The sequence below is a fragment of the Opisthocomus hoazin genome, chromosome 7 (genome assembly GCF_030867145.1).
Source record: "Opisthocomus hoazin isolate bOpiHoa1 chromosome 7, bOpiHoa1.hap1, whole genome shotgun sequence".
NCBI lineage: Eukaryota > Metazoa > Chordata > Aves > Opisthocomiformes > Opisthocomidae > Opisthocomus > Opisthocomus hoazin.
Genome location: NC_134420.1, coordinates 7,779,294 through 7,800,942, shown reverse-complemented (window position 1 = coordinate 7,800,942; position 21,649 = coordinate 7,779,294). Strand labels below are relative to the sequence as shown.

At 38.7% G+C, this 21,649-nt stretch overlaps 1 protein-coding gene across 1 annotated transcript in view; it reads right to left on the bottom strand.

Annotated features, from left to right (window-relative positions):
- METTL15 (methyltransferase 15, mitochondrial 12S rRNA N4-cytidine) overlaps positions 1 to 21,337 on the bottom strand; it is a 96,988-nt gene extending 75,651 nt beyond the window's left edge. Inside the window, exons 1-2 of the mRNA XM_075427279.1 lie at positions 21,314 to 21,337; positions 19,163 to 19,442 (exon numbers count right to left, since the gene is read on the bottom strand). Of these exons, the coding sequence (XP_075283394.1) occupies positions 19,163 to 19,426 (264 nt within the window). The 5' untranslated portion in view covers positions 19,427 to 19,442; positions 21,314 to 21,337. The remainder of the gene's footprint in view (positions 1 to 19,162; positions 19,443 to 21,313) is intronic.
- Between the last annotated feature and the right edge of the window lie 312 nt (positions 21,338 to 21,649).

Here is a 21,649-nt window from a genome sequence, read left to right as displayed (position 1 = left end):
GAACACACCCAACCTGATCTTCACTTTGGTGGTACTGTGACATGCCACACACAGGCTGGGATGTAAAATTATCTGAAGAGTGTCTCCCCAAACAGTATTCATCACATCCTTCTTCCTTTCACTCTTCTGAGAAAAAACAGTTCGACATTTTACATTGATTGCATCAGATTTATCATCAGAAAATTAGTTTACAATTAACAGCTCCAGTTTGGAACTATTTTAAAGTAGTAAATTTCCTTTGCTCAGCTTATCATACCCTGGAGTACAGCTTCATAAGACTAAAGAAATAAAATCATCATCAAGTACATGCTACTTACCCCTAAACCAGCTACATACATTCAGAGGGAATGGAAGGGTTGAAATCTGTGTATTGCACAAAGAAAACCACAGTAGTAGTCCCAATACAGCTAACGTATCATCAGAGAATATTTGCGTCCATTTCCGCAATATCTGCTTTAGCAACAATTACTATAATTCCCTCTCTATAGCACATAGCAAGGTAATACCACTTTGGAGAAGCATAAATAAATACAAAGAGAGCATGTCAAAGGAAGAGACTCATTCTTTTAATAGCGAATACCCTGCTTAGCCTCACTTGTTTGTTCTTTACCCAGAGAAGTGTCAAGCTTGCATACATTCCCCGTTTGAACCCAACACCTTAGACAGGTGGAGTCCATTTCAACACCATGGTCAGGACAATGCAGGCAGGACTGGACAGAAGCAGAAACATCTGGAAATCTTAACCGTTACATGAAGAGAGGTATATGTTGAATGTCACCAACAAAATTAAGAACCAAAAGACAGCAAAAGACATTTACCAAGCAAATTTGTTTGAAAAGGAACTTTTTTTTTAGCCTTTCAGCTCTTTCAGGATTACCATTTCCTCTAATTTAACCACAGCCATGAAAATCTAGTAGGTTTCACAACTGAGATTATGGTTCCTTTTGGAAATAACCATTAAAAGCACAACATGTTCCATGAACGCCACCACGTAGGCCACCAGTATTACAAAGGAGTCACGGAAACTCCTAAACTTGCAAAGTCAAAAAACCGCTCCATTTTCACGTTCACTGATGTAAATTGAAGAATATGAACCCATGACTGGAGGTGATCAGCAATTTCCTAGAACACACACTATAAGAATTCAGTCTGCATTCAAAAACAAGCGTTGCATTTGTCCCCAGCCGCACCGATCAAAGTAAAGGTAAACTGACAAAAATGTATTTAGTAGGAAAGTCAATGTACAGATCTAATCCAATTTGTCAAATCAATTGAGTGTATTCACTACCATTACCTTTCACCCCACAACCTCCTTAACCAGGATATGAATGTACAATGTAACAGTTTCAAGAAGAAATCATTTCTGAAGCATGAGAGGTGCATACACACTCAGAGATGGCATGTTCTCACCGTCTGCTGATAGGCATGGCTGGCCATGATGTTCAAGCCTCAGGTACTTCACAAAACAGCAGTAATGCAGAACGCCAAAAAGTGACCAAAAACACTGGCATCACCATCATTTAAAATTATTTACATCCTTTTACTCAAAATGTATTTCAGCAAAATTATCAAATAAACATTTTAAAGTGTAGTTTGACATGGCAACTAGTAACTGCAAGCTCTATCTCCTAAAATAATGCTATGGATATATATTTATTGTGATAAGAATCACTGTTTTACACAACTTTTAATACATGCTTAAAATAATTGCATGGTTAATTTTGATAACTTGCTCCTTGTATTCCCCTCTTTTGCCTTTCATATATTTTAATATACTACTCAAATAGAAAAAGCCCAATGCAAACAATCTGACTTGCTGAAGAAAAAAATATATTGCTAAACCAGTTAGGAAAGTTCTTTACAAAACCATAAAAATCACAGGGCTAAGAGCATGTTTCCAAGAGCTTTTATCAGATTGTTTGTTAAATTACTTTAACAATTATAGCCTCTGAAATTATTCTAAAATTGGTACTTTAATTGTTTCATACCTCAGTAGGAGTTAAATTCTAACTTTTGGATTTTCTAAATGCCAGCTCTATCAGGTTCCAAGCACTTACTCTTGCCCACTCAATAGAGTCAGGTCAACAAGACAGAATTTTTGCATAACATTTGCTGAAATTAAGTCTTAATTCTCCAATTATTCTCCCTACTAGCAGCCAAGAGACTAACAAATATTTCAAGATTGGTGTTTCTGACGCCACTTAATGATTTTTTTTTTTTTTCTCCTTACCTGCCTGGAAGAACTAAATAATCTGAAAGAATTTTTCTGCAACATTTGTAAAAGTAATCCATCTACCATAGCAAGGCAAAACCCCTGCATTTAACACGCAATATGTCAATGCCCACAGAAGACAACCTCTAAATATTTCACTTAAATGTTCTGTTAACTTATAGAGGGAAAAATAATAAGTATTACAATCATTAGTTATTTGGTTGTGTCACAAAGAAAGCATTGTGTCCCACACAGACACATGACTGACTTAATTAGGATACGTAAATTTTCCTGAGTATTTCTTCTACCTAAAGCAAATGGAAACCCCACTAATGTTGGGATATTCTGGACTTCCGTACTGAGATGCAGAAATCCCATTAACAGGTCACAAATCTCATTTCTTCTTCTTCAGTACACCAACTTATAACAGAATGATTCTATCCAGCAATAACCTAGCTTGAAATAATTTGAAATGCTAAAAAGCAAAAAAAATATATGCACATTTGAATGTATAAATGGTATATGGAAACAAGATGAGAACAAACAGGAAACTATCACCACTTTTAGCTCTGTAACCATGATTATATGTGCAACAACGCACTTGCCCAAAGAAGAGCCATTAATATTTTACACAGGAATCACATCACTAAACTAAATACTACTACTGCTGTTATGGTACGAAAGAGAATATGAGAGTTCTCAAACGACTGAATTTAAAATCCAAGCTACAAGACTCCACAACAAAAATCTTTTCCTGAATCTGCACAGAGCAAGAAAAGTTTAGCTGAAATGGAAGATTTTTATCTGATTTTCTTCTACCTAGAAATTGGATACCTCCAGTAGAAGTTTATTCTCAGTGACTGTAAGGCGGATGGAAGCTTTGCTTTAAATCTTTACTGCTTCTTTCAAATTGAAAAAGATGCTTTGAAATATGCTGCATTTTTCTCTTAAAGAATTAATTTCATTGCTAGTTTCTAGGATAAATATATTTGGGTGACCATATTCAAAATACCTAAGCATCTTCACAAATTAATGAAACAGAACAAATACCTACACAAAAAGTTACAGCCATAAACTTCTTTAAAACTGTAGGTTTTTGAAACACTGTAAATATAGGGAAAACCAAACAAGTAGATACTTTGATGGAGAATAAGAGCATAGTTGTGGAAACAGGAAGAACTGCTAGAAAAGGAGAGGAACTGGATAAAATCAAGGTAAAGAAAGCAAAGTAAAAATGCAGGGAGGAGAAAATCCTATAGAAAGGAAGCAAGCTGGGAATGAACTGCATCATTAAGCCTTGCATTCCTAGGAAAAAGTTGATCTGAGAAAAATGTACAATCCAGAAAAACAAGAAAATCACATTCAAAGAACAAATTTCGGAGCTAACTGAATGATCGTTTCAGGAGAGAACAGAACACCTTCCATCACTGCCGCTTTATATGAAACTGGGCTTGGCTGAGGACAAGCAGATAGGAAATGTGGAAAAGGAGTCCCTTAGGACACATCTCTCTGGTCCAATATAACATCCGAAGGCTCCAGCAATTTTCTGTGGAGGACTATTAACATTGCTTTTATACAGCTGTAGCAGATGGTATGATTCACTTACCTCAAAATACAAGAGCTCAGGGAACCTGATGATATTATCACTCATCAAGTTAGAACAAATAAAAGAAAGTGCCTTTCATGCAAATATTGAAACTATGGATATTATGTTGCATGAAGAGGCCTAATACTGAACACATTTTTTTTTTAAAGAGATCAATCAACCTTGAAAAAAGACTCTGCCAGTGATGTTACACAAATACAACCCTCAACTCCCCCAAAGATGTCCTTAGGTAAAGCAAGGTAGAAAAATAATCATTGTCTACTTCCCCCTTCTGTTAGGCTTCCACTAGCACCTGCTGTTGGGCACTGCCAGAGACAGGACACCTGGTCAGGTATACTTCTGATGTTAACCAGTACTATATCGCTGATGGTCTTGTGACTGAGCAAGATTCTTTAGATCTAAAGAGTTCAGGGGAGAGAAAAAAACTGGTCAAGAGAAAGAGAATTAATATATAATCAAAACATTTTCTACCTCCTAGTCTCTAGAAAGAGATTTCTTCTTCACTGTCCCAGCTTCAGTATTTATCACCTACAGAAGTAGCATAGACATTTTCTGAAAGTCCAAAAATACTGTCTCCAAAGTGTTAAAAGCAAGAAACTCTGTTGCAAAGAGTGTCACCACCCATTTAAATTTTCACTCCTCAATTCTTAGCTAGAACAAGCAGGAGTCCTACATAGAACCAGCAATAGTTTTTCTTTTTAAAAATGCAAATGACTGGGGGGTGGAAATCAAACCTTGCTTTTCCTCCCAAGACGCTGAGGTTGTTTCTCCTTATTGAAAGGCAAACAGCTTCAAGACATGTCCTGTGTCATGTCCCCCCTCCCCTCCCACATAGCTCTTTGCCTCCTCAAGCTGCAGCATGGAAAGAAACACAGACACACAAAGGAACTGAAGAACAGGAGGGAGAAAGGCTCCAACGATACTGGAAACCAGCGTCATCGTTTGGGGATGATGGACAGACACTGGGATAAAGAAAACCCATCCATTATTGTAAAACAGGGTACAACACGAGATGACCATTACAAATGAAAACTAGCAAAACTGAAAAAGTAATGTCCAAGTCAACATAAAAAATATCTAAATTTAAGTTTAATTTTTAAGAAATTTTGCATAATGCTCCCAAAAGTTCAGGAATAGTGAAAAGAAAATTCATCAGTGCTAACAGGACAGCTCTAATGAAGAAAGCTTTAAAAAAACCTCAAAGGACTCTAAACATCTGTAAATCCACAGGCATGGTAAAGAGCATAATTAGTGAATATGTGACCTAACTGAGGGAAAAAAATCCAAAGCAAGTACTATAAAAATCATAAAGAGGATAGTAAAAGATAATGGCAATGGCAGGTCTATTCAACAGAAACAAGATCTTAAAACACAGAACTTTTAACAGCGAAGAACAATTAATGTAAGTTGCTAAAAACAAAACACTTCAGTGGGATGTCAATCAGTAACACAGAGCTGACAACTGTGCTTTAATTAAATTTGAGACTGTTACCAATTAGTTAGTCTAGAGCACTACAGGCTTCATGCTGCCTATGACTCAGTGCACTGACTCATCCAGTAAAACTTTTCTTACAGAAGAACTACCCAGGCACCCACAAGGATGCCAGATCAAAAGGGAAGTAGTTTCACTGACCTTCTTAGCAAAAGTGTTGTTTTAAATTTAGATGACCGAATGTATATACTGACATAACTGCTCAAATAGGTTTATGAAAGAGAGAAATTCAGGAGCATTGTTTTAACTCAATTTCAGATCAACATCTCAAAAAAGTGAAAATACAAGTAATTTTTGGTACAGATTGAAGCCGAAGCAGCAGATTCTAAATCTGCTTTTTTATAATCTGCTCAAGTAGCACTTATTAATAGGCTGAAATTTTTCTGTGTCAGAAGTAAGGTCTTCAGCTGATGGGGAGGCAGGGGGCAGAATGACAAAAAGTCTTCAGCCATTTCCCTGTTCTGGGGAAAATTAAATGATTTAAATGATTTGCAGAACAGTCAGGGAGGGAGAGCAGCATACAGAGAGATGGGGATGTGTGGGGAGCAGGGAGCTGGACTTGCCCCCTTCAGCGGCAGCAAGCCATTTCACTGGCTTACCTGTTCAGCTTGGCTCTTCCAGCAAACCCTGTAGGAACGAATCAACCACTTCAATTTGAGTTTTATTTTCAAAAGCGAAGCGACATTTGGATACAGCAATATCCAACACAGTAATTAAGAAATGCACTCAGCTGACAGATGAACACTGGAACCTCTGCCACACAGCTCCTGCGTGATGCTCGGGAGGTCACTACACCAAGCAGGTAGGTCACATCATTGGTTCTCATTATTCTGGCTGTAAAACTCTGGAACTCTAGATCTGCTTCCCAGACATGGTGTGACCTCACCAACTGCAAGTGGATGTCACTCCAATGTATTTCAAAGCTTTAAACCAATTGTTTAACTCAAAATGTTAACCTTTTCGAAAAAGCAGGAAAAGCATTTCTGCTTGGGCACCCAAAGCATAATTTTGGTGTTGATGCCTCTAAGTTCTGCAAAGCAGAAGAAATATTACTGTGCTACCTTGTAGGACAGCTGTAAAGACAAACTCTGTGTTGAATTTGAATGAATTTATCTATGAAGATAATCTGTGAAGAACTCAAATCTTGCAGGGATATAATTCAAAAGACAAAAATCTGAATTCAAAGCAGAGTTTGAATAGTGAACAGAATATTAGGCATGTCCATGTACAAGAAGAAACCAAAATAAACAGCTTATTCACTCAGCACACTCTGGCTATGCCTACTTTAGCAGGCCAGTGGAAGAAGGTTCTCCAAGGGCAGAATTGTTTTGTCTGAGACCCTACACGTGTGCCAACAGGATTTACTTCAGACCATTTCTACCTTGGTTCTTCAGGGTGAACATTTATTAACAATTGGAGCACAAGGTACACTCTCAGAATGCATCTCCTGGCTCAGTCTGAGGAAATCCAGTTTGTGCACTGCAATGTGAACCATCTGCTTCAATCATGGACAATCAATACATTCTCTCAAAAGCAGATTCTTTACTACAGAACTAAAATGCTAAAGCCAATGAACCCTACACTGTGCTAAAAACAAAGTGGTTTTTTTTTAAATGTGATTTTTTTAAATGTAATTTTTAAATGTAATTACATTTTAAAATGTATTTTTTAAAGTGCAATCTAAAAGCATTTTCCAAAAGAAGCTCAGAAAATACAGAAACAACTGATGCAGTCTGGAAAACCTTTCAATGCCACAATTGTAAGTGACAATTAAACAATTCAGTTATCCTCTACTGCAATTATTACCCTACAAACTGGAAAACAGAGGACATAAATGATAGCTGTCATGCCAAGATGCATTTTTCATAAGTTTAGCCTTTTATAATTCTTATATGAAGCTCCAGTCAGCTTCCTTTGATAGTGTTAAGACTGGATATAAAGTACCATCTGTATAATGCAATTTTTTTATGTCTGTATCTATACAAATAATACCTGTTCAACCATAAACCACAGAATCACCGAATCACAGAATGGTCAGGGTTGGAAGGGACCTCTGGGGGTCATCTAGTCCAACCCCCCTGCCGAAGCAGGGTCGCCTACAGCAGGCTGCACAGGACCTTGTCCAGGAGGGTCTTGAATATCTCCAGAGAAGGAGACTCCACAAGCTACCTGGGCAGCCTGTTCCAGGGCTCCGTCACCCTCAGAGGGAAGAAGTTCTTCCTCATGTTCAGACAGAACTTCCTCTGCTTCAGTTTGTGCCCGTTACCCCTTGTCCTGTCACTGGGCACCACTGGAAAGAGTTTGGACTCATCCTCCTGACACCCACCCTTCAGATATTTGTAAGCATTTATTAGGTCCCCTCGCAGCCTTCTATTCTTCAGGCTGAACAAGCCCAGCTCCCTCAGCCTCTCCTCGTAGGAGAGATGCTCCAGTCCCCTCACCATCCTCGTAGCCCTCCGCTGGACTCTTTCCAGTAGCTCCTCATCTTTCTTGAACTGGGGAGCCCAGAACTGGACAGAGTACTCCAGATGGGGCCTCACTAGGGCAGTGTAGAGGGGAAGGAGAACCTTCCTCGAACTGCTGGCCACACTCCTCTTGATGCATCCCAGAATGCCATTGGCCTTCTTGGCAGCCAGGGCACACTGCTGGCACATAGTCAACCTGTTGTCCACCAGTAGTGGACCACACCAATGGTTCAACAGGTAGTTATACAAACAGTCTAGAGTTTAAAAGAAAAAGTAACTTTTTTTTTCACATATTTGGTGTTAAAAAAGATTATTCTTATTAACATTTCCAGTATATCAACTACAGAAATACAAAAATACTGCAGAAAGTCATCTTCAGTGCTACTTTTCATTCTATAGGCCAATAAATGTGTTAAATACTTTTGCTGTAGAAATCTAGTGTACATAGTGTTTCTTCATGTTTTTACCAGATCAAAACTGCCCGCAGTGAATAACCATTTATCCCATTCTAAGCCATGCTCAAAACATCTGAAGAAATTCATAAACCAAAACTTTTAATGTCTCACCAAGAAGTAATTAAAGTAATACAACAGATCTTAATTTCTTGACAGTGTCGGCAAAATTCTTCGAAGAGTGAAATTCAACCAGATCCCTTCACCATGATAAAATAAACCAGATGAGTCTGCAAACATTTTATAACTCCTTAAAACACTACATTGAATTATATCTTGGGCATTATCCCAAATGATCTATGCAATACAGAGGAATTCTATTAGTGTTATAAAATATGTGTATACTAGAAAGCTCTCAAAAGATAAAAGTAGTATAATATTGAGTTAAAAAACCCACACAACTAATTAAGTGCTACTTGTGGCCGAGTAAGATTTTACTACTTCAGAAATAAGTGGTTTACATTCTACTAAGAAGGGCTTTTCAATAGGATACCATTTCCCACTTACAAGAGCTCATCTTGTCATTTTTATACCTTCCCCTAGATAACCGTTTGCTTATAAATTCAAATTCCCATTTGCTTACAAATTCAAAGCCAAAGAGGTCTGCATTCAGTCCTGCTGAACAATTACTCATCTACAAAATTCTTCATTATAAAAAGATAAATCCTCTCTATTCAAACAAAACATATATGACATACACTCACTTCAGACTAAGCAATAGCAGTCTTGCTGGTTCTATACAATGGCATCTGTCAAAACTTACAAAATGTTTGATCAAATAATATTTCTACAACTATCTAGAACTATTTTTGCTAGAACAAAAATATTGATAAAAAGATTTATCCATTGAAGGTAATTTTTTCTCCATGATGTTAGCATTTCAGTCATCAAAATACTAGCAGACCATGGATCTCTCCATGAGAAAAGAGGAAGTTTCTATGAATCTTTCTCTTCCTCTCCTCTGTCTCAGGGAGTGCACTTACTGCTCTGCTAGAGGTGACATCCGTTGAAAGAACTTATCTCATGTAAGCTGAAAGTTGTGCAGCTTCTCAAAGCCACTTAACAAGGACTTTAGATGAATCTTGAAAAGCAAAGTCTAACAACATAGTCGTGCTTAATTCCAAAGCATGTATCTATGAATTTTAATTATTATATTTCTCTGTTCTAAGCTCTGCTTCTTCAGTTGACTCAAGATGTGGCTTATGATTAAGTCTCCTGCATCCTCCCAATTTATTCCAAATCTGTTTATTGCACCTATCACTATGTCCTATCCAATACATGCATAGACCAATCATGTAGAGAAAGTATTTTTTTTTTTGCACAAATACTTAAGAATTTGTCTTTGATTCCCATTAAATACACAAAAAATAAAAAGGCATATTTATTCTATATGCCTGCCAAAAGGCAGGGCTTTTAAAATTATTTTAAATAAAACGGATTGTTAAAAAAAATATTGGCACAGTGAGACATGCTATAAAAGTTGGTTACTCGTGGGATTGCAACAAAGATTTGTTAGCGAGAAATCTACTTCCAGAGAAACACTGAAAGGGTTTTAATATTTCTCTAAATAAATTAAGAAATTATACCCACTCAAAGCCATAGCTGAAAAAAATATTAAACCATACACTTTGCTGTTATTCACATGCAAATAAGAATCTTAGAACTAAGAAAATCAGAGGTCGAAGACAGTCCAAGATATTCTTGTGTTTTTATGAGGATATTTTTATACCATTGCAATTTAGTAAGAACCATTATTTAGTCTTTACCATACTAATAACCTTTCCTCCCTCTTATGAGAATTTAAAATATTTTGCAAAGATGTTCAGTTTGATGTTCTATTTTGATTCTTAACAACTGTTTCACAACTACTGCCACACAGAAGGGAAATTACTACAAATCTAGAGAACCACATACTGTACACAGACACCTAGATACTCTGAAGAACCTACCTCCCATTCTGAAAAAGCTGCAATTTACATTTGCATTCTGCAACTTCTATGAGGAACTCCAAAAACGAAAGCTGACTTACTATGAGAGTATATGTTCTAATGTCATCTCAACTTCAATCAGTAACAAAACACTGCATGTTATAATATAAAATTACTTAGCCATGAAAAAGGAATAAAAAAGGAACTTCTGGAAAATAAAAACATCTGTGGCAAAAAGTGGTCGAGGTTACCCTGAATAGCAAAGCAGTCACTTCCAGCTTCCCTGCAGCAAACTTCAAAGTGTGGAAAACATATGCAAGGTAAACAAGCTTTCCAAAATTCTGCACCTACTACCAAAAACGTGATGTTGATGACACCGCTTATGAAATGTATGAGCAGCCACATTATACAGAACAAGGCACAGATTTATTAAGGCACAATTCCCATCCACACCTTGTCGAAGTATACGTGAGCTGAACTTGTCATTGAAAATATTACAAAGGAATTAAAAGGTCTTATGCCTTATGACATCACCTGCCAGAAAATACAGATGACCAAAAAAAAATCTTAACAGTTCTGTATTTTTGCTAATGGTCATATACTACACCATACAAACCATTTTTTCTGGTATCTACTAGAGAAGAGAAAGAAGCAAATAAAGTACACAGCAAAAAAGAGTTTCAGTTGCAAGCAAAAAATAACTCCTAACAGTTCTATAAACTACATGCCTTTCATCTATGTAAAAAGCTATCACATGTAATTTAAAAAAATAAGGACTGATAGTTGGAACATTAACTGGACTGTAATTTTGTCAAAAAGCACCTTTGAGAGAATACAAAATGATAAAAAAGTTGTTTACAATCCAAGTCTAACAATCTACATTATTAAAAAAAAAATCTAAATAAATTGTTGGCATTTTGTAGGAAAACAACCTTCTCACAATGTATTAAGTACAACATAAAATGATTTTCCAGTACTGGCCTATTCAACAATTCAAGATAATGCAACCATTATTACTCATTTTTCACATTCATCTCGTTAGTACACTAACAGAGGATGCTACTAAACTCTACTAGTATACAGCTGAAACACCCGTAAGATCACAGACTAGGTCTACATATTCAGTCTCCCTCTCTGGAGATATTCAAGACCCGCCTGGACAAGGTCCTCTGCAGCCTGCTGTAGGTGACCCTGCTTCGGCAGGGGGGTTGGACTAGATGACCCCCAGAGGTCCCTTCCAACCCCGAACATTCTGTGAGTCTGTAACTTGCATTCTCTACCAACCATCTCCACAACATTCCACATAGAAAAAAGATCATTATCAATGATACTTTGAAGCACCCATCAATCATAATCACTCAATAGCCTCAAAATTAATTTAAAATATATTTTCTGCACAAAAGTTCAATTTTCTGATTACAGCTAAATATAAAACAGCAATTTGATAGGCAAGATACTCCCTTCTTTACTTACAAACATTTTTGGTATTAAAACATACGAAAAGGCATATCACCTCTTCTTTGTTATTGTTTTGCCTTCTTCACTTATCTTCTAAGACTGCATACCTTAATTTGTGATCATGATTCTACAGAACATACTGGAATATTCCACATGTAAAAATCTGCAATTAAAATACATGACGGCTTTCTCAGTCATCAGTTGTAGGGCCTTCACAGAAGCCCGACAGAAGTCCATTCACTGGTAAACCACTTTAATCCTCGCACATCCAGAAGCGAAGGGAGCCGCGTCCCAGACCCATTAGTGTCTGCCAAACAGCATTCCTTGTCTAGTGTGAAACCTGCCAGCCAAACACTGCATTTCATGTAACTGAGTGAAACATCCAGAAAGACTACTAGGAGCAAATTTTTTCAATGCAACAGAACACAGATGAGCCCTTTCCTCCTTCCCGCTCAGATCAGAGGTAAGAAAAGCAAACAAAAACCAGCACCACCTGCCTTTGTCACCTGCTTTTAGGCAGCTCTGGCAGGCCTCGTTTCAGTATGCATTATTTACTTTACTCATTTTCCTAAGAGTAATGTTGTCTGGAATTAGATTTAATGACATTATGACTCAAGCACGCCATTATTAACATTTCCATAGGAAATTAAAATTTCAATGTCTGAATGGCTTCAGCTAATCACTAGACTTAGCAAGACAGCTGATATCCTCATCTACCTCAGAAGAAACTTCCTTCCTCAATTATAACTGAGGAGATATTTAAGATGCAATGAAAATTTTAAAAAGGCTCAACTGAAAATCTAATCCATTCTTTAATATTTATGGTTAGCCAGTCCAAAAAAGCCACATACATGTTTGTGACAAGACTTGGCTGCTAGGTGCCTACAGCAATTTAACATTAGATACTACAACTTTTTATAAAGAAGGAGCCTGAAACAATAGGAGTTGATTTCAGTGTTTAAAATGTAATTATTAGAGAAGTATTTTCCCAAGCTGCTGAGCATCAAGCACCACTTGAATGGAGATGATGTGCTCAGAAACTCTTGGAAGAAGAAAAAAATATTAGAAAAAAAAAAATAGACCATACATTTGGATGACTTCATACACGTTAATTTTAAACATCAAATTTGGTAGTTTAACCTTATAATTATCTCTTTATGCAGAACAAGCCTGTGCAAAACTACTCATAACAGGATTATCTTAAACAGAAAGACAAGAAAGTAAGAAAAAAAATCTGCAGATATCTCCCATGCTCCTGTTGTGATCTTAAACACTTAGTAATATTTTGTGTGGTAGAAAAAGTCTGTATTCCTGTTTGCAAACCCGAATTCAAATATTTAATAAGAAAGCTTAGCCAAAAGGCTGACTAAATAAGACACACAGTACTAGAAGGGGAGGAAATGAGTAGCTACATATATTAATTATCACCCTTTCAGTGATCACAGGCTCACTCAAGTTAAAATTTAAAGGGCTTAGATTACTTTCTGGTGAATTTTATTAGTTTTCCCCAAGAGGTGCAAAGACTAATGCTGTCACAACAGAAAAGGAGAGCATATACAGCGTCATTACAAGCTGAGTCACCCGAAAGCACTGAATCTTGCTTTATTATAACACAGCGTCTTAAATAGTCTCCTGAAGCACTATCATTTGTTATGCGATAGAGTGATAAAAGCGAGCTAACCCAGTATTACAATAAAATGAAATCTGGCGCATCTGCAGAGTTGTTCTCAGTAGGCAGAGCAAGTTCCCTTGCTGGTCTCTTTGGAGAGAGCAGCTGCAGGCTTCCCCTCCTCTACTGCAATAGAGAAAGATGCAGAAACGTTGGTGAGAGCTGTCTCGCTGCTGCTAACTTTTAGATACGACTGCTGAGAGCCATGCTGCAGGTGGGAAGAAGAGGTGGTCGGGCGGATGTCCAAGAATTACAACCAAAAGATTCTTCCCTGTGCAGCTGCAGCCACCAATTTATTCTTCCTCTCTGCCCAAGTGCTCTCTACAGAGCAAAATCTTGAAGTATAAAAAAGTAAAATCTGAAGGGACTTCTTCACCACGCCTCACTCGTATCTTGCCATCATTCAGATCCAACACATGAGTATTTTTCGTTTCCCAGTACCACAGTCTAATCACACAGCAGTACCAGCTTCAAAAGAGAACAGTTGTATAGTGCTCTCAGATAAGCCATATGTGTTTTAATTAATCTGTCATTAGGGAATTTATGATCCCTGTATTTTTTGGGGATCCACTACAGAAGACAGCAAAGCAAGAAACTTTAGATGATTAAAGAGCATGACCGGACTTTCTCCGCCCCCTCAAGTGACAAGCTGTCCATAAACACCATCTCCTGTCTTGTTCCCTTCCCTGTCACCTTCTTCCCTCTCTCATCTCGTGATGGAACTCACCCAGATGCAGATACTGTAGAATTTGTATGATACTTGCTGGCATCACATTGTTAATACTACTCCTTCTATCCTGTTACTTTTTTATTTAGACTGCTTGTCACAGTAGAGAGCAATTGTTTCTAAGTTAAGGGACTTAAGCAAATAGGTGTGGTTTTCCAAATCCCCATGTACACACTACCACCATGAAACCAGATACTTTAAATCATAACAGATATTTGAGGGACTGTCTTGTGCATATCTTAATTGAAACTTTTTTGAAAATATTTGGAAAATATTTTCCAGTTTCATGGACTACCTTCAAATGCTAACTTCACACACAAAATAAAACGTTTTAAAGTATGATTTTAGCCATATATTTTAAACAGTGCTCTCTATATAATCAGATTTCATTTAACAAGTTTCCTATTACTTAACACAGAAAATGAATACACTTTTCAATACATAGGCACTCTACAAACCTTTTATTGCACACCTCCCTACACAGCTGGGATCTGAAACCTGGCTAGTCTCTTTCATAAATTCGCAATACACACAACCAGGAAATCGGGCAAGACAAGAGCGACTGAAAGGGTACACAGGAACACATAATCAGCTGAAATAACTCTCAATAGCCCCCAGTAACACTAAAGTATCACAGAAAAAAGTGTGTTCTGTTATTCCCAGAATATTTTCAGAATTTCTCTATATTAATTTATTGTCTCTTACAAGTTCCAGTATCTTTCTTCCTGTTTAACAACAATGGCTAATCTTTATCTATCACCATACAAATCACTGTGCTATTGCCACAGAAAAATTAACCATACAACTTGCATACAGAAAGATATTTTCAACATGCTTCCCACAAAAACACCCATATAGTTGTTTCCACAATAAAGAACACTATACAAATCACTTGCTTTATGTCAGCTACTGTCATTTAACAAGTCCAGTGGAAAATAGACTAAAATGATAAAAACAGTTACTGTGTCCATGGAGTGCTGTGCTTTTCCAAAACAAGTATAATTTAATTAATATTCCGTGCCAAACTTTGTATTTTGGTTGCATCCTACAAATCACCTCATACAACTTGAGAACTCTGAATTAATTTTTGCAGGTCCCTTTTCAATTTCTGTTTATCTTGAACATCCTGCAGAAAACTTCAATTTCGAGAGCCTTTAGTGTAAATGAGTTGTTCCAGTTATAAATTGTTTGCACATGCCTTTGGAATTACTACGGTAAGTACACTGGCCACCAGCAAGCCACATAACTATTTATACACCATGATACTTGGAAACTCTTCTCACAAAACAGAAGTCCACGCTGCAGGGTACTATACAGAGAAAGGTTATTTTTGTCCTTAAGAGCTTACACTCAGTATAAGGCAGAAACAGAAAATGAATACTGATATATGGACAAGGATACAAACAAACAAAGACAGCAATCTCAGAACAATAGACTCCACTTTTGCACACCAGCAGTCTACCTCGGCTTCCTCTGAGTGTCGTCTATTACTTGACTAACTAGCTCTGCGGAGTGGGAAAAAACCAACTACGCTCCAGATCAACAACATCCAACTGTGGTAACAGAACTTCAGGAAGTGAAAGGCTGCTGTCTTCAAACTAATTGCAGAGCTCAAGCAGCACTTCAGTGACAAAAGACCAATGTCTGACTGTCAGCAATGTTTTATGCTTCCTCTTGTTATTTTGGAAGGCCATGCTCATACTCTCTCAGCTGAAAAAGGATCATTTGACATTTGGATGTGTGAAGGTAGTAGCTATCCTGAGAACAACGCAATACATACCTGAAAGGCTGAAAGCAAAGCTCATGGCAAAGCTGGATGTTTTTAAAAAATACCTTTCTCTTTCTAGAAGCTAGGTATCACAGTCTTTCCAAGACAAAGAGGATTACTACCCAGCTTTCATTGAAGGGGGTAAAATAATCTGAACAGTTTTATGAAGAATCAAAGAGGACACCCCTGCACCAAGTCCCAGGTAACTCAAGAAGCTGTCACACAAGATCTGTTTGGGGAAAATTAACTGCTTTAGTTTTTTTAGACACAAATTAACATAATGAGATAAAAACATCATCTGATATTAACTGTTTCTGATGAATCACTTAAACACTGCAGAAAAGGGAATGGTCTCATTCATTCTTTCTCACCTCAAGTTTGACTACCTGCCATTTCATTTACAGATACTAAAAAAAATTCCATAACTATCATAAACCAAATAATACTCTTAGACTTTACTGTATATCTCCTTTCTAGTCTATTCTAAATCATACTTAACACAAAATCATAGATATCAGCAGATTACAGACTTCTGCATAAAATCTGAGTAGGGTATAATATTTCTTTTTATCCTAGCTAGAGTTTAAATATTCTACATAGAATTGTGCTGTTTGTGCTGAAGCACTATCACAATAGTTTCCCAGAGCTTTGCAACCTGTAAGAACCTTTGTTATGAGAACCGCATAACTAAAAATTCAAAGTTTCATCCTCTGGCATTCACACTAGAACTCACTGCTAACAAAACTCGTTTTCATATCACTGTAGTCTTATGGTGTCAAAGAGATGCACATCTCTAGTTAAAAGGTGAATGTCTATTTCAAAGGAAAAAGTAGGGTGAAAATCGGGAAAACATGCTTCTGAATGTCCAGAGACATTCATTCTGAAAACATGCTTGGTTCTTCACAACCTTTAAAGTTGAAGAGAACAGAGAGAACTCAAGCTGCCCAGACAACTGCAGAAACACTGGCCAAGTATGCACAAAGAAACACTAGTGGAGTGAGAAGACTAAACTGTAGTTTAGCCAGTACAGTAAACTTAAAGAGGAAATTACTTGTGTGTGGATTTACTGCAACAGACTTTTCATTGAGGAAGTGAGATAGATCAGTAAAAACTAATTTGTGCAATGTGCTTCAGAGACAGGACTACTACAGGGACTATGTAGAAACAAGCTCTAAAGCAATAAAAGCAGATTCAAAGATAAGTGGAAATACTATTGCTTAAACCCCTGACAAACAGATTCCACAAAGGAGACAGTCAACAACAATATTCAGTAGGAGGATACTAACATCTTTATCTCCGCTGTGACTCACTCTTAAGTAACATTCGATTTCTTAGGAACCCCTACAAGTAAAATGCAAACCCCATTCACTGACCAAAACCCTAGGGAGAATGCTGTCTTTCTAATTGGATTTTCTTTATATTAGCAATTCCTTGTCTTATGAGACAACAAGAAGTAAAGGCTCAAATCAGCTTTTTTATAACAAAGAATATAATTGTGTTAAAGTCGAGTAAAGGCAATTTTCATGTGCGTAGGAGAGAAGAAAGCAGAAAAACAAAATGCAAGATCAGAACATTACCTTCCCTGCCCACAAAATAAAGAAAGTGTTCATGGACTTCCTAGTCATGACTATAATCTTAAAAATGTAAATTGATACAACAGTCCCAGTTCTATGTCCGTGTTAACAGAAACCCTACCACCATCCATGTCAGTGAGAAACTTAGTGTCTGTTTAAAATTTCACTGATCCTTACCGTAGGCAAAACTCAGACTCTTGTATCTGTCATTAGTGGTTCACCACTAGTTTAGGAATCTGCAAAACCATGTATGCATGGACATGAAAATAAAACCCACCCCAATAATAAGCAGATTTACATTCATAAATATTTAAATTCTCAGAAAGCCTTCAGGGACAACAACTGTTACTCTCCACAGTTTACAACCAGGAAGAGTTTCTTTTGCAGGTTCTGTTGCCAAACAAGTTTCTTTGTATCAACAAACACAGTTTAATGAACAGTCCCCCATGAGCCTCTTCTTAATTCTTACTCAAGTAGAAACTTACACAACCGGAAAAATACTTTACATATAGTGTCACAATTTATATTTTCATTTAATGTGTGAAAATTTCATAATAGTTGTGACATGTAAATGAAATCTGAACTCAAAGTTCCTTATGTATGTCACCAATTTAGGTATCTTCAACAGTAGAACACATGCAAGAGCAATGCATATCTTACAAGACTTACACTATCTGGATTCTCTGGTTTTCAAAACACTTAAAATGATACAGTGTGTTCCAAACTAAAGAAGTTCTCACAAAGAAATGCAACAAGATTTGACCACAATTTTTTGATCCCTGAACGCATCCCAAACTTGCTACATCCCTTTGCCACTGTTGGATGATGCTGTTTTCAAGTACAAATGAATAAGCAAACACACACTTTGAATCTTCCACTTCTTTTTGTATCGTTTCACTCTTTGTAGTAAAACTACACATTGATAAGCCTAAATTAAAACAATTCTATGAAGCTAACATAAAATGTACCAATGAAAGCATATGAAATGTGAAAATCATTAAAGCATTTAAGTTGTATAAGAAAACCATTCAACTTTAGTGGATTTAAGATCCCTCAGGCAAAAACTATTTCACTGTGTAACACTTATAAAGGGAACGCCTAACAGTATACCTACACCTCATACACCAGTACATTGCAGATATAGCAACACTGCAGTTTAGAGAGACCTGAGCTAACCTAGATACCAAAAGGAATCTACTCAGTACCGTACCCAAGACAACTTGTAATACTTCCACATTATTGATGCTAAACCACTTCTGGTACCATACACAGTCATTTTATAACTACAGTTCCTCTACAGTGCACTACGTTATGCGGTGTAAGCATACCCTAAGGAAATATCATGCCTCAAACCTAGTGAAACCATGGAAATATCTGAGAACAGGCTATGATGATAATGATTTTTAAAACCTACATACATACTACCTCTTATACAAAAGGAAGAGAGCTCTTCACAAATTGATGACATAACCGTACACAAAGACTCACTGCTGCTATTAGTAATTAACACAACCCTAGAAATACACAGGAGCAATCCAGAAAGACAAGCACTAAAGCAAGAGATTATTCAAATACTTACTACAGTTTTCACTGCTTATTTGGGGATGTGGGCCATACAGATACCAGATTTTTATTGTTTTAAATACAGAGCCTTAATGTGAATTGCAAAACAATTTAGAACCTTTAAAAGGTACAACTGATTCTTGAAGAGCATCTGTTTATTGCTCTAAACAAAAGTTATCCCTACACTCCACAAATTTTTCAGCTGGACTGCTACTGAATCACTAATGTTAATTAATCATTTAACTCACCTGGCCTGGCTGGGGAGATAAACAATTAACTACCTCCTCCAGCATCACTGGTATGTGCAATCTTCCAAAATGACTGTTTTCTGTACTTGGAGGTAACTCTTCAGTTTCCCGTTTCTGGACAGTTTCTTCCTTTAACTCGCAGTCAGAAAGCTTTTTTGCTGAAGAATGGATTCTTCTGGCCAAAGTAGCCATATTTATGGAATTCAGTTTTAAGTTGTGCAGAAACAAACATTTGTAAACCTGGCACAGACACTGAGATAACATTTTGGAGTTGATCAACCTAGAAAAACAGTAGATATCGGGAAACACTTTGAAACAAGTACTTAAAATGGTAGGTTTGTTTAAAAGACAAAGTAGAAATACTGTAAGTAAAGCACCACACGGCCCAAGATGGGCAGTTATATATGTATGTCATGTCAGCAAAAAGTTAGAATCTCTAACTTGTTTTCAGCATTTTCAACATTATCAATCAATCTTATTCAAGAAACAACGGTTTTCTTTTCATAAGGAACACCTTATTTTCCTTTTCATTGCAGGACTTTAACAGCATTACAATGTCCCAGAGATGCTAATAAATATCTAATGAAATCTGACTACAACCAAAACAGTGACTTTACTTTCAAATTGTTCCCCTCCATTTCGCCAAACACAATGAGATACCTGCTCCAAATAGTAGCACCATGGTTGCCAAGTTCTCTGTATTTCTAGTTAAAACGGAAAAGGACAAATCAAATACCATAATCATATTAAAACAATGCTGTAGTTTAGTGTTACACATGTAGTAACTACATGGTTTTCATCATGCATTACATCTTGTAATACAAAATACTCTGAGCACAGCCAGAGGCAAGAATTCTCAAGTGTAACTAACTGAAATAATACTCTAAACCTTGGAAACATCAGAGTGGTTAGCTACGTAGTTTGTCTTTTAATTATAGGGAAAACCGATGATTATTTTTTCCCCTCTGTCCAAAACACTCCAAAACCAAGTCAGTAACCTACTAGACGGCTGCATGGCAGATTTTACCTTCCATAAAAAAAATTATTTGAAAGCTTAGCATAGGTGATAATTAGGCTTTATTTATATCTGCATTCCTTTCTGGAGCTGAGACCTTCTGTAATACTGTATCAAACACTCTTGCCAGTCAAGAAAGGTGCAAACTTTGACAGAAAACCATTCGGAAAAGTGCCGTTCTACATCTACCCCACCACTAGAAGGGCAACTTTATTTTAATGAACAAATTTTTATTGCATGCTTTGCTTGGATTTATCTAGTCAGAGGCTTCAGGTGTTTTGCCTGCAGAGGTAAGAACCTGCTGAGTCATCACCTCTGGAAAGCCAGTCTGCTAACTTAAGCCTCAGCTGGGCAGTATTTCCCCTCACCTGGAATTTGGAAGCACGCATCATCCTATAACCTTGCCCAGACGCACCGTAGCCCTGAGGTTTTGCAGCAAACCACAACGCATCCAGAGCAATCATTGTACGAGCAGGGTGGGGGCCAGCAACCACCCCCAGCTCTCGCTGCCCTCCGTCGGTGCGCGCCCCTTGCCACCCGGGGCACAGAGCACTTCGCTTACAACCAACCTCGGTCTACGCAATGGGGGATTTTTTGGGTTTTTTTTTCCTTAGAAGCGCGCAGAAAGCGCAGTTTCTTGCGGCACGCGTCCCGGGCGGCGCTGGGGCAGAGGGGGCAGCCACCTGCACAGCGGGACTCGCACCGAAGCGGACGGTAAAGGCAGACAGGGAGTACAAATCCGACTCCGCAGTGCTTTTTCCCAGCGGAGAGGCGGCCCGCAGCCTGGCCCCAGGGCGCGGTGCGGGAGGAAAGGGCCGAGGGCTGCTCCCCGCCCGAAGCCCCGCAGCCCCCACTCCTCACAGGGCTATGTCTGTCGTGTGTCGTCGTCGTCCCCCCCACCCCTCCCCCCCCCGCACCTCCCCTCCCCCCAGGCCTCCCACTCTCCCCCTGAGAGACTCAGAAAGGCGGGAAGCGCGCGCGGCTGCGGTGGAGCCGGCAAGGCGGGCGCCCCGGGGCTCCCCCCGCCCCCAGCAGCAGGCAGTGCGGCTGAGCCCCGCGGTCGCCACCCGCCCGCTGGGCACCGCAGAGCGGCCCACTACCGGACCCCAGCGCGAGACTCAGCCCCGCACGCTTACCGTTGGCGCTGTCGCGCTCCTGGCGTCACGGGGGCGGCGGCCAATGAGGAGGCGGGGGGGAGGCGGGCCGCTTGTGTTTGAATTCGGCGGCACGGGCTGGCGGCAGTTGGCTCGGCCGCGGCGCGGAGGTGAGTGGCGGCCCTGGCGGGGGTCGCGGCGGCCTGGGGGGGGGGTCAGGCCTCTTCCGCGGGGCTGGGCCTGGCGGTGGGCCGGGCCGGGTAGGGCCGCGGGCCGCCCGTGGGTGCTTCCCCCCGCGCTGCGGCCTCACTCCGCGGCCGTGGGGCGGCTCGGCTGAGGGAGGGTGAGCTTGCCCCGGGGCTGAAGGAGCGTCGCGGA